The sequence below is a fragment of the Phoenix dactylifera genome, chromosome 11, assembly GCF_051530095.1.
Source record: "Phoenix dactylifera cultivar Ajwa chromosome 11, Ajwa_hap1_PhDact_Kaust_v1.1, whole genome shotgun sequence".
NCBI classification, from domain to species: domain Eukaryota; kingdom Viridiplantae; phylum Streptophyta; class Magnoliopsida; order Arecales; family Arecaceae; genus Phoenix; species Phoenix dactylifera.
The window spans coordinates 9,433,643-9,450,589 of NC_143200.1; the positions used below are offsets into that span (position 1 = coordinate 9,433,643).

At 36.7% G+C, this 16,947-nt stretch overlaps 1 protein-coding gene and 1 long non-coding RNA gene across 3 annotated transcripts; both read right to left on the reverse strand.

Annotated features, from left to right (window-relative positions):
- Positions 1–1,305: 1,305 nt before the first annotated feature.
- On the reverse strand, positions 1,306–15,701 carry LOC103721778 (DNA repair RAD52-like protein 2, chloroplastic). 2 transcript variants are annotated; one of them, XM_088706765.2, is made up of 5 exons: positions 15,227–15,701; positions 11,304–11,341; positions 11,111–11,208; positions 9,754–9,845; positions 1,306–1,754 (listed from the first exon to the last, which is right to left on the reverse strand). In XM_088706765.2, the coding sequence occupies exons 1-4, from the start codon at positions 15,553–15,555 to the stop codon at positions 9,795–9,797; spliced, it is 516 nt and encodes a 171-aa protein (XP_088562891.1). In that variant the 5' UTR covers positions 15,556–15,701; the 3' UTR covers positions 1,306–1,754; positions 9,754–9,794. The 2 variants fall into 2 exon arrangements, with proteins under 2 accessions (XP_088562891.1, XP_017701828.3); XM_017846339.4 differs by lacking the exon at positions 11,111–11,208 and having other exon boundaries at positions 15,227–15,691.
- Positions 11,699–15,220, reverse strand: LOC148700647 (uncharacterized). Its single transcript, XR_015971124.1, has 2 exons — positions 14,941–15,220; positions 11,699–14,825 (listed from the first exon to the last, which is right to left on the reverse strand). It is a non-coding gene; the product is annotated as an uncharacterized LOC148700647 (long non-coding RNA).
- Positions 15,702–16,947: the final 1,246 nt, after the last annotated feature.

Consider the following 16,947-nt stretch of genomic DNA (forward strand, 5'->3'; position numbering starts at 1 on the left):
CTTTGCTTCCGATAAGTATTCTTATATATTTCAAAAATATAAATAGTAATATTTTTACTCAAATATCTTGTACCATCAAAATCAAACATTTTAGATCAACAATTTTTTCCCTTTTTGATGATGACAAAATCTTTAACTATCAAGAGAAAACAGTGTGCAAGAAAATAAAAGATAACTAATGTGCCCACTGCTAACCTTTTTGATACCATCATGTTTATCATGTCCAAAAAGTTCATGGCATTCTTTACTTATCCTTGATTGTGTTCATTACATTGATAGTGTATTAATTGTTCTTGATTATGATCATTACACAAATAGTGGCTTTATTGTTATCAATTCACGTCTCTTTAACGTCTCACATCTTTTCATTGTGTGCATATCTTTTTAGTATGATCATTTACTTTATTACTTTCTCCCCCTTTTTTGTCATTATCAAAAGAGGTAAGTCTTGAATTGAAGAATGAATTAAGTAACAAACAAATAACGACAATATAAAGAACGTAACCAACTTTATTAAATCTCATATTAAGCATCTGGAAGAGATACGTCATTCAAAGTACAAAAGGTAAGATATCAATGGGACAAAACATACCTCTGAGGTCTCTTGGGTGAGGTACCTAGACACTATAAGGTAACATCCTATAAGACTACTTAGAAGATGATGACGAGCTCTGTTGGGGACAATAAATGGTAGAATGCCTAAATCTGGGGACACAGAATCATGAGGGACCAAATGAGAGTAGGTGGAGGATAGATGGGTCGAGAGACTCTAAGCTCCTCAACAAAGCACCCAATTATGTCGACAAAAATGGAAGCTAAGAAACTCGGTCAATCTTCTTGACTCATTCCGAATCTCTCTAAAGTTGTTTTGAATCTAAGCTCCCAGCCTCTGCGACTTGGTGCTCGTTGTCATGCAGAAATGAATAAACATGTATCATACGGTTGTTTGTACATACAAACATAAACAAATGTACGTACGACATGAATTTTTTAATAATACATTATACAAAAACAAATATGGACCATACAGAAGCATTATTATATGAAATTATAATACATAAGTTAGGTTACATCCACATATATGCATGCATGTATTTTTTCTGGACAAGGTACATCATTCATATTTTCTTACAAAAAATGGATAATGTGAATTTTAAAGAATGTAAGTCATAGATGTGTTTCAATAGTTTTGGAAATTATTAATAATTTACAAGATACATTCAGTCGTGTGTGTTTTTTTGGTGTGTGGGGGGGGGGGGGGGTGTGGAGAGAGAGATACCCCTCCTGAACATTTAACAATCTGTATGACAAAGCAACTGAAATCTGAAATAACATTGTAGAAACTTAAAATGTTTTGTTGCGGTGGGGAAATACTTGTAACATCTACTCATCAACATTGCCTCGGGCAGTTACACATCTGATGGAATTGGAAAGGAGGGCCTGCAAGAGATGCATAGTAGTACAGGTATCTCTGATATTTACATCAAAAGGAAAATGCATGTCCTATTGACCTGTGAAATTTTCATAGATATGACATTTTCAAGGTGGTACAACCCAAACATGCAACGACAAGGATGTTGAAGATGAGAAAAAGGAGAGAATCCTCTCTACAGGCTCTGGTCTTCATGGTACAGGTACAAGCCAAAACCGAAGCGAGCACAGGCCTTGCAGAAGGCTATTTCTTCTGCTGCTGCAACTGGTTCTTCAAACCTGTCATCATTTAGAGACACTGTTCCAGTGGACTCGCGGTGTGCCTGCATTCATATAGGACAGGCAAAATTCGGTATCACGAAACCTCGTTGCTTATTTATTAAAAAAAATGCCGTTTCATGCTAGCCTTTATAAGCTTTTATATTATTTATGTAGCTGTATATCTTCATCCAAAGGGATCTGAAGAGAGATTTTATACACTCAATGGACAAAAAAAAAACCATATGCATAATTAGATTGCCATTGTCAGGTCAAACCACAACATACTACATTTAGCCATATCATGTTAGGTATTCATCAATATTAATGCCACAGATTGTATAAATATGTGCAATCTATTCTCAATATTAATGCCCCAGGTTGTATTAATATGTACTTTGGAAGTTCTGATTAGCCAAAGGTTGCAGAAGAGCTCATTTTGCTGGCAAAATTCTGCCACCTTCAACCCCTATAAAACCTGCCAGGACCAAATGTTATGCTACCTTCATAATAAATTCTAATTTCTAGATCTTGTTAGTGCAAGCCCCATGGTACTTTGAAGAATAGTTGCATTTGGCATCATTACTGGTTTCTTAATTTTACAAAATAGTAAGAAAGCCAGTCAATTTTGTTTTGTTTTCAGCTTATTAAAGGGAAAAAGGAAATTGACAAAATTGGGTTTTGTTTCTGAAACAAGTATCAGAACATGTTTGCTTGTGGTAGTGGACCCAGAGATGGTAGCAGCAGTAGTGTTGGTGTCGCTAGTAAGCTAGGTTGAGTGGTGGTAGTGGCATCAGTGATAGCAGTGGTGATAAATTGGTGGTGTTGGGTGGCAATGGCAGCCACGTATCTGTGGCAGCAGTGGTAGTGGTAAATGGCAAAGTCAGTGGTGGTAAGTGACAATGGCAGTGTGATTATGATGGTAATGGCATGTCCGTACTGGTGGATGGCTACAGAGATGGTAGTCGGCAATAGACTATGGTGACTATAAACGTGGTGGTGGTGTTCTAGCTTTCCAACATGGTACGTCGTACTGATCCGAATCGGAAGATACAAGGCGTACTGAACCGTAGCGGTACCGGTACTCGGTATGGGTGGTGTACCAATATTTGGTACGCCAAAAAAATTTTCGTACCAACACTGTGTTAGTGTGACATCGGTACGGAGTCTGGTGCCGAGACGGCGAACCTTACTTTCCAAACAAAAAAAACCCCAAAACAAATATCTCTAAGTGGAAGAAATATTTGAAAATTTTGATTTTTTTCTACAAATAGAAAAACAAGCTTTCCCAAACAAATCCTAATGGTTCAATTGGCTTTCTTGTTCAGATTGGACTTAACCAGGATAGATAGATGTCCACATCTAAACCTAGATTGAGAGGGATTATGAGAGAAGTTGGGGTAACTTCACAGTTATGCATAGGCCCTGACTTATAGGGAAGAGTCCTATAGATCTCTGGGCTCCACCCTAAGGTGTTCCTGGAGCAGCCCCAAAAACCACTGATCAATTACTGAGCAACTCACTCCTCTTCCTCTCCCCTCTCTCATCCTCCTTTCTCTCTTCGATTCCCATCCAGGGTTTTAAAGTTGAGTTGTGGGAGAAGACTTGTAGCTTCTCCAACTGACAATGGCGAACTCTTGGTAATCCCATGATGCAGCTACCAGGGATTCAATTGGGCTTGTATGGAGAGTAGTGAATTGAGATATGATTTTGCTTTCCTGATCATATATTTTACATTTTTTGAAATTAGAAGACTTATATAGCAGCCTAAAACATTGATAGTAAACCTACTATTGATTTCTAATTTATGAGACAATTTCACAACTTCCAAACAGGACTATCTACTCAAAAATAAAATAAAATGCTATAATTTCACAGCATTGATAGATGATTCGTGTAACAACTATAACTGCCATCATGGCCACCACTACCACTGCTATTGCAAATGCAAGCCACAACGCTACTGCCATGATTGCCAGCAAATATTTCTTGTTACTAAAATAATGAAAATGTTGCAGCTTCCCGACATGTATTTTGCTCTCTTTTTGAGCAATAGCATGTTTTTACTTTCAAAAACTCAAAACAATATAAAGAAGGGGGCTTTGTTCTGGGCGGGGCGAGGTACAAGCCCATTTCTAGTTCTTAGAAACAACTAAACTGGCTGCCTTGCCAGAACAACCCACAAATTGATCTACGATATCTTGCACTATATGCAAATTGCAGAGCTGACAACAGGATTTCAGCAACATGGATCTTCTCTAACAGAGTATGCATTTACCATTGCTAAATTGGAATGATATTATCTTTAACATAAGAATTTTAGCTTAGATAAAATGTATCCAATTTCTATTAGTTGGATGGACATTCTGAGGAATATTTTAGGCTATTGCTAGATGGATCGAGTTTAATGTATCATCAACCAAAAGATGTTAATGCATGAAGATGGAATTTAACATGCTTTTATCATTTACAACCATTACATAAGTAACACATTTGCAATATTCTTCTAATTGTTGAAAAAATTTGAATTATACATGCTTGTTTCCTTGGTTTTTATTCCTAGAAAATTAATTTAATAAACATTTACTTAATATTCATGATTCATTCATGACTAATTCAAGAAATATGTATAGCTTGCTAAGCAATGGTGCTATGTGTTGGTGGTGGTGTTTTGTGACTCTACTGATCTTGCATCTCCCACACTAGGTTTTACATGAAAATTCATTAACATAGCATCACCATTCAGCCTTTTCTCAACTATCTGGGATCAGCTTTAGGAATCCTTATTTGCTAATATTCTTATTAAGGTCACCACTAATGTTATTGCAAGCTACTCATGTCTTTCCTCACAACCTCCATCTCTATGAAATAAGTCTTTCTCTTCTTTTCTTGCAACTAGCAATATAAATTGAAGTATCTCTCCTTATTGTAGCCCTCTTACATCTTTGTTGTACATACCCACACAATCTAGATGGATTTTTCATCACTTGGTCCTTAATTTGTAAGATTTCTACAGCTCTTCTAATATTCAATTATCAGTATTTTCTTTTTAGTTTTCTTGTACATCTATCTTAATATTTTCATTTCTACCACAGACAACTTGTTTTCTTGAACCCTCCTTATTGTCCAACATCCCAAGCCACAAAACATTACAAGCCTTATTGTTATTCAATAGAATTTTCTCTTAAGCCTCCAAAGTATGCATTGATCACATAATACACCAGAGGCACCTCTCCACTTCATCCAACCAACTCTAAGCCTATTACATATATCCTCATCTTTGTTGCCACAATTTTGCATAAAGGATGCTAAATAATGAAAGTAATCTTTCTGCAGTCTTTCTTGTCCATTAATCCTAATCAGGACCTTATCTTCATTTCCATTTTCACTATATTGTCTTTGTTCATTGAATTATAAGCTCTTATCGATGGAGATCCAAGTTCATGCCATGTTGCATCATAGGACTACGGTTTAGAGACTTTATTAGATTCAACTACCATTTCTGTATTTTTCTTTTATTTTCTGGCTATTTTCAATGTTAGTGGGTTATTTTGCGTTCTAAAGCTGAGAGATTATATGATCTCAATACTTATCTCAGAACCTAATTGCTGTAGCGCATTACTGTTTGAGACACTGTTCATGATATAGTAACCGTGCCTTATTAGTGATAATTTTGGGTTTTAAAAATATAGTTGAATTAGGGTTTCTATTTTTTTCTAAAAAGGAACTCTAAGGATTTGATGTAATGAAAAACTTTATGTAGATTATGAGTGAAATAAGAGAGTCTTTGATTTTCTTTACTCTTGTGGACTGATTCCGCAAAAGGAGATGTGAGACCTTCAAACCCTAAGTGTGATTACTAGGTTTTAAAGTGAGTCCGATATTATCTTTTTGCTTCGCTTCCCATTATTTTTGTTTTTTTTTATATGTCTGATCCCGCAGGGACTTATTTGGTCTCTTATTGATCTTTCTTTTGATTTCCACTTCTCATGGGATTTTTATTCGTCACATCAAATTTTCTTTCACAATAATCCACAAAGCACTAAATTTCAGATATTTAATTGCATAAACCTTTAAAATCTCAATTTAAGCTCTAGAATCCTAAACTCTAGGTTAGGCAGTAACTATCTGTTACCTATTCTCTTCAAAAATATTATCCTCCTAGTTCAGTTTTATTGACAACTCAGATCTGCAATTGAAATTCCAGCACTTTCTAGGCTTCAATCTTATCCTAAACCCTTCTAGATCCCCTTCCCTCAACTGTCCTACATCAGTTATCTACTAAAGCTTGCTTCCATAAATCCAATTTAGTGTTTACTCTATTTCTTTTTCATCAATCAATACTATATTGTCCATAAATAACATACAGAAAATATATTTTCTGCATATTAGCAGTAAGTTCATATATAATTAGTGTAAAAAGATATGGGCTTGATTTTGATCTTGGTGAAGCTTATTGTGCTTAGAAATATACTTCTTGGAGAGGACAGGCCTTGGTGCAACCATAATGTTCAATGAACCGAGAGTTGTACCAGCTAGCAACCGATACGGTATGGTATAGGTACATATCATACCGAACCCAGCATACCAGAACTAGGGGGGAGAGGGAGAGGAGGGAGAGAAAAATGGTGAGTGGAGAGAGAGGGAAAGAGAGAGAAAGTGGCCAAGGCCTCTAGACTTACTTGAGAGAGAGATCGGACATGGAGAGAGGTGTCAGAGGACGGCTTTGTGAGGTTGTAGAGGCCAGAGGAGGCAGGAGAGGAAGAGAGGGGAAGCAAGGGCTTTGTGAGGGCTTCAAGAACTTTAGCCGTCCCACAGCTCCAGATCCAATGATAGGGACTAAGTGAGAGGATTCTCCTGACTTGGACGTCATTTTTGTCGTCGGACATGGATGAGACACCATCGGACGATGTCATCGGAGGACAAAGGCCGGATGAGGAGCCGATTTGGCACTGTCCAATGAAGCCTGGTAAGGGTGCTCTATTATGACCTGAGTGTCACGAAACACCCTTTTTAAGTATGCAGCATCTCGTAACACTGCCATGGCCAATTTGAAGCCAAATTACAAAAGTAGGGGGTTGAGGTCAGGCTAACACGTACTTGTAAAAAATATATCAAACTATGAAATGGATACAAATTTTACATGAAAAAATTCATAAAATAAGCATACACCCTTTAGTTTGATTTTTTTTAATTTTTTAAACCTAATTACTAAATTCTTTCCAATCTTTTGGCAAGTTCTCACTTTTTTCCTTTTCCAAATCTTTGCCCAAGCAAATCTGTCACTACCTATGCTCAACAGGCTATCCAATCAAGAGATACTCATCATGCGCTGTATGTCTAGTAACTTATCTTGAATAATCCTCTCTCAAAATATGAATTTACAGCTGATATACAATTGTAAGCATATCATTCCATTTCATGCTCCCCTCTGATCTCATTAGCATACAGCAGTATTATCCAAAATTTCAGTAGTTAATACATCTGTAATCACTCAAAAAGAATTTGTGCATTAAAGTTAAACCCTGAAAATGTCTATAAGCTGTTCCCAAGTAGTAATTAAACCTGCTATCATTCTCACGCTTGTCTTTGATCTTTCCAACATCCTCATGTACTACGCTGCATTTTATTTCTCAAGTACACAAAGATTCTTCCTTTATGTCTATATATTGCCAATAATTTCTTTGCAAGAATAAATTGATGGTCATTCCATATCACAGGCCATTTAAGCTATAGAAGAACTTCATTTACGATATAGGTTAACTGTTCCATCTGTCTTATATCCTTTATAAGTTCATATTGTTTATGGTAAGTGCTTGAATCTGCTGCTACTCTCTCACCATGTTTAACAAATTTCAGGACCTCACCAATCGGTAGCACTTACTACTTTCTTCTGACCATCTTTGGTGTCATCATCATGTCTACTTGAACACCTTTTACTGGCATCTCGCCATCCACTAAAATAACTCTCCTACATTGCATTTCTTTTCTCTTAGGCTAACTAAGGCTCACTTAGAGTCTCAAATGCTTTTCTGTGTAGAGGCTTCACATCTCCCTTTTCTTGTCTAAGAAATATAGTTAATGATCTTTCAATTTGGCATGTGGATAAAGTAGTTTATGTTTATGAACTTGGTTAGTTCTTTTCCCTCTCTCTTGTAGTGCTATCACTAATGAGCCATCACTTAAAATCATTAGAAATGAACCAAGAGGATCATCAAACTTGATGTGGACCATTTTGGCTACTACGAATAGGGCTCAAAAGGGTCCAAGAGCAAGATCCGCCACATCATTAAGTTGAATCACATATCAAATTTCTAGATGCCATAACTTGGTCATTCGATGCTGATTGAGACGATCTTCTTTTCTATTTAGGTAACTTTTCACGATCTACAATGTAGCACCAAGCCCCTAAGAGTTTGAGAAACGGGCTAAAATTCCATCTTTTGGATCCCAAAATAGGTCGATCAAAACAAAAAAAAAAAATCAGAGAAGATTTTGATCGAGCATATCTTCCAATTTAGGAAAAATTAGAAGAACGACAAAAGAAAAAAATGATGCAGGAGTCGAGATCTACCTTCTGCAGGATTTTAGCCATTTCATGTTTGTTTCTACTAGTTATGTCTATTTTTGGAAAGCTTATCCTATGAAAAAGAATCCAACTTGAATTATGTAAAAGCAGATTTCATTACCATTACCAATAGAAGCTATGTACCTCAGCTTTGATGATCAATTGAATCATCAATGAAAGAAAGGAGAATGTAAATCTTACTTACGCAAAATTTGTACCTTTTCTAATTTTCTTTTGAGAAGTTTGAGATAAGCAAGTTGAGAAAAATTTTCCATCTCCCCAATCGGATCAAGTTAATATCAGAGCCTTGGTCTTCTGTCTATGGGGAGCCTTAGTGTATGGTCCAAACATATGTCTCAATTGGCGATGCCTTTAGCACAAGCACTAATACCTCCTATAGCGAAGTTGTCTCCCACGTATGAAGACGAGGAACTACCATCCGGCAAAAAAAACCAAGGCCAGAAACCGTCTCCAAGCAAAGTTAAGTGGTTCAGCCGCGAGATAGGAAAGCAAGCATTTTTTCACCTTCAATTTTGATTTAGTAAGAGCTAAATCTCCTAAATAGAATGAGCTTTTCATCCAGAGGGATCATCAGACTCAATATGAACTACTCTAGCCACTACAGATAGATCCAGGAGCAAGATTCGCCACATTAGAAAGTTGAATCGCATGTCAAACTTCAAAAAGTTGTAGTTTGGTTATACAATGACGTCAGATTAAGAAAATCTTTTTTTCCTCTTTGGATAACTTTTCAAGATCTACAGCGTAGCATCACCAAAGTTTCATCATTTAAACCATAAAAAGGGCCAGTCAAAACAAATATTTTCTTTTCGAAAAAGATTTTAATCAAGCATATCTCCCAATCTAGAAAGAATTCGTAGAGCAATAAAAGGTAAAGTTAATGTAGGGGTCGAAATCTACCTTTTTGTTGGATTTTAGCTTTTTCATATTTATTTCTACTAGTTATATCTATTTTTGGAAAACTAATCCTATTCGAACTAAGAGAGTAATCTGACCTAAATCGTGCAAGAGCGAACCTCACTACTATTATAAATAAAGGTTAAATACCTCAATTTTGATTTATCAATTGAAACATCAATTGATCATCAATGAAAGAAAATGGGACGTAAACCTACTTTTGTAAATTTTTCACCTTTTCTAAAAATTTTTGAGAGGTTCGAGATGAGTGGGTTGAGGAAAATCTTCCTTCTCCTCAATCAGATCAAGAATCTTAAAATAGCTCTAACATGACCTTGCAATTGTAAATTAAAAAAAAGGTTAATTTTTACTCCTCTTTCTATTTAAAAAAAATGATGGTAGAAAATACAACATTGCATCCTTATTAATAGTTTAATTGGAGACCGATGATGCTGTTATCTAGCAGTAAAAGTAAAGAGCAGATGCTTCAACATCAATTATTTCACTCGTGTCACAAGAAATAAAGATGAGAGGCAAGAATCATGAATCAAGAACAAAACTGCAGTGTAAATAAATACCTCTCCATCTGATCCTCGGATTGTAACACGATAAACCACTGTTACACTTCCATGGTTGGAGAAGATAACGTCGCATACTTCTCCACACCAGCCTTGAGAAAAAAATATCAATGAACATATAAATAGTAGATTTTAAATTATGTGCACTGCTTGCAATAAGTATTTCTAATGTATATCAAATTGTCCTAGCCAATGTTAGTTTGACCCCTATTAGAAGATTGATGGCCAAAGCACAAATATATACAGATATTGAAATGAGAAAAGGATAGTCCATCGATATCAAGAACAGGTATCAAGATGATGCCAATGATAGGTACCTACAGAATGAGATATCTTTTGCACTAGCTTACATTTTAGGGCTTGTTTGGATGCAGATCTTATCAGATTGATAAGATCTTCCAGCACGAACTTCTCTTCAGAAAATGTGCTGGAAATCTGGGCGATAAAAAGAGATTAGGCAGCGTCGGGAGAAACTAATCCCTGGTTTATATGGATAATGAATACTTTTCCAATGTATCTTATCTCTCAAACTAGGGATTGGTTGCTGCTCCAACCGTCCTGATCATTTTCAGAAGAAGTGTTCGGAAGATCTTATCCAACTGATAAGTTATTTCGGCCTTAAAACATGCCCTCGAAACACCAAATGTGATAAGACTTCACTCCTACTACAGAAAAATTGATTTGCTTAAGATTTTTACGCAATGACAAATAAATCACCCAAATAAAGTAGCTGTACTGCAGACCAATATGAACAGGACTTTGCAATCACCATTTATCAAATTCAGAAACAGGTCTGCCATAAAATTAAGAAAATGTTGACCTCAAGATTCTAAAAAATAAATGACTTGCAGCTGGCAGATATAACCGATGAGGTCTGCAGATTTTGTTCAGGGAGTTATTTTACTCCTATTGTGTGCTTGATGTCATCTGGTATTGTACATACTAGATTCATAAATCGTCGTTTATGATATTAAAGCTTGACAAAGAAAAAAGATTAAGCAAAGCAGCTTCAATGAGATAGGCACAAAACCCAGCAAAACTAGCAATTAGCAGTATCTCCAAAATGCTCTTGTTCTTTGCTTTGAAGCTGAGAATGAGGGTCCTACTTACATCAGTCTCGGATCTATGGTCATGTTGGAGAAGGAGCAACATTTCTAAAAAGTGGAACTTTAGTTGGGGTACAACTGTATCTACGGCATGTTAGCAGTTATGGTTAGAAAGAAATGCAATGAGTCTTCAGCAATAAAGAGGCATCTCAGGCCATTACACTGGATGGTATTTTATTTCTTCATGAAGATTCGACTACAGTGTGCTCTGATAAGAAAAGGATAATGCTAAAGCCAGCACTGGATCTTACTCTTCTATGCATTGTTTTGCTTTCACAGGCTAACCATTGTACTTGAAGTTTTCTATTAAAAATTTTGGATTGGGCTTTGGCTTTGCCCAATTCCTTCCCTGAAATTAAAAAAACCTCTGAAATGCTCTTACTTGGAATATCATGATAGGACTATCAGCATCAGAATTATAGTAATACAGGAAGAGAGGCTGACCTGGGGCATAAAAGCTCAACATTCTGTTAGTATGATACCTACATAAACAAACACAAGAATCAGCCCAGACAAGATAGAGGATCAACATAGCATTATATCAAAATAAATATCATAATGTGAAGGCGGTAATGCATTTCAGAATCGTATACTTCCATCACTCAATTGATTCCAGCATGAACGGATAATTGTGGCTGCCTTAAATTAGTATCTTTTTCCTTTTGATAGACATTAAAAAACTTCATCAAAAATCAAACATATCGAGAAAATATGGATTTTATATTTAATGAAAACAATTCTCTATACTTAAGTTATATAATTATTCCTTTTCCCTTGTGTTGCTAATTGTTTAGGCATATTATGCCACAAACCTCAATTTATCTAGGACATGTAATGAATCTAATGTGAGTTATTTTGGGAAATTTTCTTAGAAGAAATATGGAATGCAAGCCATAAAAGCTTGGCATTCCGATTTTTAAGTAGCAAATATATTAATGATAGATGATGACTATTAACACCATGCCATGAAGCTATGTCTATATATAAAGCTAAGGTTCACTATCTCAGTCCTGGATCCCATATTGGTACCATATTGGTATACTATCCATGTGCCTAGTATAGGAGTTAGTTTGGCGTAACAAGACCAACTCAGTTTGGTACCGCTACAGTACGGTATGCTTGATACGGGGTGGTACATAATAGCATGGCGAACTATGTACAAAATACCTCGGGTTATAAGAGAAAAAAGGGAATAAACAAGAGCTGATGAAAACTAAAATAAGAAATACAATGAGAAAAAGAAAAACATGCTAAAAAAAAAAAACAAGTATTAGCCCGAGCAGTATAGAGGATCAAAATAGCATTAGATCATAATAAATATCATAAAATGAAGGAAATTGTGCATGCCAAAATCTTCTAATAGAAACAAAATATTCTTTTATCACTCAATTTGATTCCAGCATGAAAGGATAATTGTGGCTTCCTTTAGACATTACAACATTGAAAATCAAAGATATCAAGAAAAATATGCCTTTTATATTTAAAGACAAACAATTCTCTACACTTAATGTTATTCTATTATTCCTTTTTCCTCATATTTCTAAGTAAGTCTAGAAGTATACTACTTGGACATACGATAATTATAAATTGCCACAAAGCTCAATATATATAGGGCAACAAAACATACTTTTATCACTCAATTTGATTCTAGCATGAAAGGATAATTGTGGCTTCCTTTAGACATTAAAACATTGAGAAAAATATCGCGAAAAATATGCCTTTTATATTTAAAGACAAGCAATTCTCTATAGTTAACATTATTCTATTATTCCTTTTTCCTCATATTGTTAAGTAAGTCTAGAAGTATACTACTTGGACAAATAATAATTGTAAATTGCCATGGAGCTCAATCTATATAGCGCATGTAATGAATCTAATGTGAGTTATTCATTTGAGAATTTTCTTAGAAGAAATATAGAATGTAAGTCATAAAATCTTGGTATTCTAGTTTTTTAGTGGTACGAATATCAAAACTAGATACTGACTCTTAACACTATGCCATAAAGCTCTGCCCATAAATGAAACACCTCTGGAAACAGAAAGAAGGAATATAAGTGAGCCAATAAAAATTAAAATAAGAAACACAATGAGAAGAAGAAAATATACTGCATTAAACAAACTCAAGAATTAGCCCATACAGGATAGAGGATCAAACAAGCATTGCATCATTAGAAATATCATAAAGTGCATGCAATGGCGCATGTCAAAATCATTCTGACAGAAATAAACATACTTTCATAACTCAAATTGTTCCAACATGAAAGGATAATTGTGGTTGCCTTAAATCAGCATCTTTTTCCTTTTAATAGACATTAAAACATTGAAAATCAAAGATATCGACAAAAATATGCCTTTTATATTTAATGAGAAACAATTCTCCATACTTAATTTATCATTTTGTTAAATTAGTGTCTAACTATGCTTAGACAGTTAGCAGTTGTCAATACTATGCCACAGAGCAAAATCTGTGTTAGATATGCAATGAATACACTGTGAGTTATTCATTTGGGATTTTTCTTAGAAGATATTTGAGATGCAAGTCATAGAAGCTTGCCATTCTAATTTTCAAGCACTAAATATATCAAAACTAGATAATGAGACTTAACACTACGCCATAAAGCGCTGCCCATATGTGAAACACCTCGAGACACAGAAAAAGGAACGTAAGGGAGGTAATAAAAATTAAAATAAGAAATACAACAAGGAGAACAAAACATACTACACTTTGACAATAGAAGTCAATTTGTATCGAAAAAGAGGGGAAGCTCACCAAAAAAAGGAAAAAGAAAAAAAAGTAGGGGAAGAAATGAAAAGGAAGAAAGCAGCCAAAATGGTTAATAAGATGAATGATTAAAAAACATCAGGTAAGGCAAATTATTGTCATGCAAGAGCAGGACCGGAGTTAATACATCCCAAGCTGCCAGTCTAGGTGGAAATATCGTAAGTTTCTTCAAGATTGGAAAAAGCAGACTACAAATGATTCCTACCCTTCAAATCCTCCTCGCCTAGTGGGACATAAAGTACGCCATGTCCCCATATAAACTAGCAATTAAGCAGAATACGATTGACAGTGTCATTATTCTAATAAAAGAACAAATCAATGCAAAGTATATAAAGTCTCCTTGATAATGGTCATGTCCAAAACAAATGACCAAAAAGTATTACTGCACCATCTACAAATCAAAAAAGCAGTTGATCAATTCCACAACATGAGAGCCTACCATACATAGACACACAAGCCTACGATCTCATCTGTTTGCTAGAGTCCATAAATAACTAGCACGCACACACACGCACACACACACACACAGAGAGAGAGAGAAAGAAACAAGCCTACGAACTGATTTGTTTCCCAGAGTCCATAAAAGACACTCAAGTATGCACACACAAACTCTAGTGCTATTGTTACATATAAAGCAATTGTCCATCAGGTATTGTCAACCAACTCTAAACCACAAAAACAGATATATTACTAAAACATCACTCTCCCTCCCTTAACAACCATAAACTGGTAAATGGCATAGATTTATAGCTATCACTGTCGCATCACAATTAGGGCTGCTCATATACTCTCTTCATTTGAGAATGGTTCTCCACTAAGACTCCCCCTCATTCTCTAACCTATAGACCAGTTTTCCTTATCATATCTTTCTTTCCAAACAAACAAACTTTTCAGCTTGATTGCTCTCTTCTTGCAAAGCATCCATACAAGCGCTTCACTTGCAGGAAAGATGGAAACCACAAAAATATGACTTCAAGTTCAAAACTTCCTGTTTGGCCAAGATAAATGAAGATGCATACAATCAAATGTCAAGAGCGCTAATACAATATTAGCAATGGTCAGTCCACCAGAAACAATCAACTATACTAGCAAGCAAAGGGTTTAACTAACCTTTCAGCTTCCAGATCCCAATTATAGTAACCTTTTGATTTCCCTGATTCTTAATATTAACAGCCACCTGAACCCTGCGATCGTACATCCAGATTCTTATCCGAGAGATCATACCGTAATCAACCCAGGACATTGACTTCTATACATAAACATAAGTTGCCCTCTGAAAAGGACATGGATATAGTTTACCAGGAAAAGAAGACAGATATTATCAGCTCCACATATAATGTTAGCAGCAGATCATCCATATTTTCTCTTCCCATTTCCACAATCTTACCAAAAACTTGCACGTCAACAATGATTGATTTACTGGTAACGTCCCCCCGACATTTCCTCGACCCTTTAGATACTAATTAAGTTAAAAACTATCGAGAAATAGATCTGAGCACATCAGAAGCAACTGGAAAGAAGGAGAGAAGCAGCTACGGGAGAGGGAGAGACAGGGAGGGAGAGGGAGAGGGAGAGAGAGAGATACCAAGGGATGGAATTGTCGGCGGTATTAATGATCTTGTCGGGGACTCGCTTGTTGAGGTCCCGGAGGATCTCCGCAAGAGGGCGGGTGAGGCAGGACGCCTTGTCTAGGGGCACGACATAGTTGGAGTTGGGCACCGCATCGGCGGCCTTCTTCCCCCCGTTTCCGGTGCGCTTATCCAGCGCCGCCGCCGCCACCCTGCGAGGCCAGCTGATGCTCCCCGCTCGCGGCCTCCGGGCCACGAACAGCATCCGCACCTCCTCGGCAGCGGTGGCCGGCCGGAAGCCCGACCTGCTGTCCAGGAACAAGGAGGCGCCGGTGGTAGCTTCCATGGACGCCAGCTGAGAACGGAAAGAGTTGGGTAAGAAAGAAGAGGAAGAAATGGGAAGGGGATGGGGGGAAGGAGGGCGAGAGGGGGGACTTGGGAGGCGCGACCGCTGGCCTCAGTCAACTTTCATGCCCCTCTTTCTTCTGCGGGTTCGGGTTGTATCCTTTCCGCGAAGAACGGCTAATTTCCATTGCATCAACCGTGAAGAATGGCTGATCATATTTTGCACATCTTTTAAAGCGTTTCAATTGTCTGCACAAATCTCATAGTGTACACGAACGAATGAATCGCCTTTTGGATCGTATTTTGTACAACTCTCAAAGCATTCTAATCTTTTTTTTATTCTATTTACTGCATATCATGAGGCACATGCCTCCACGCCACTTGCCGAGAAGAGGCGGTGGGCGTGACCTTAGCCATGGCGGCATCATGAAGCACATGCCGCCACGCCACTTGCTGAGAAGAGGAGGTGGGTGGTTGAGGGTTGGGTGTGACTTGGATCCAGATTGACCTACCCATTTTCGGGCCTTTTTTTTAAAGTGGGCGGTCCGTTCTAAAATGACCTAACTTTTTTTTGCATTCATAGCATATTAGCAGCTGCTTTTTATCTTTCTCTTTGCTCGTCTCTCCCTTAGCTAAAGATCTTATTTCTTATCATTTTCTTCTTATAAACCTTTTGAACCTTTTTGTTATTAATGCCATTTTCTTATTCCCTTCTGTATTATCAGACTCTGCGCTCTTATCTTCTTCTTGAGCATTTGACTTGAAAGAGATAGTTCTTTTTCTCTTTGATTCATCATCTTCCAAGTTTTGCTTCATGGATAATTCGTGTGTCATCAATACTCAGTAGTTCTTCTAGAAAAAGGGCATTAAGATCCTTTGCTACTTGAATGGCAGTAACTTTATGTTGCCCAAGGTGACAAGCCAAGAGGGGGGGGGTGAATTGGTTTTTCTTAATTTTTACTATCTTACTTATGTCAATTGATGAGTTAGTAGAATTTAACAATGCACAATACAAACACACAAGAAGTATAGTGGTTCGGTGCTCTCCTAAGCACCTACATCCACTCCCCAAGCGACCCCTTGGGAATTCACTATAATCCCGCGGATTACAGTTGGATTGTTTTCCGGGCTCACAATCCAAAAACCTTTACACTTTGGTTTTCCGGGATCACCAAAAACCTATGTTGGTTTTACGGGCTCACCAACGAACCTTTACAATTGGTTTTACGGGTTCACCAATAAACCTACACCGTTGGTTTTGCGGGCTTACCAACAAACCTTTACAAGGTGATTAATAAAAGAAGTAAGAAGATTTAAGCTCCTAGATGAGCAAATATAACAATTATAATCTACAAAGAAGAGTTTAGAGAATAGTTATCGCTTAATGAGACTT

Coding starts and splice junctions, on each gene's coding strand:
- LOC103721778 (XM_017846339.4), bottom strand. CDS start 15,555: ATGGAAGCTACCACCGGCGCCTCCTTGTTCCTGGACAGCAGGTCGGGC. Junction 11,342..15,226: donor GCCGACAATTCCATCCCTTG/GTATCTCTCTCT, acceptor TTGTTTATGTAG/GTATCATACTAACAGAATGT. Junction 9,846..11,303: donor GTTGAGCTTTTATGCCCCAG/GTCAGCCTCTCT, acceptor TTTTTTCTCAAG/GCTGGTGTGGAGAAGTATGC.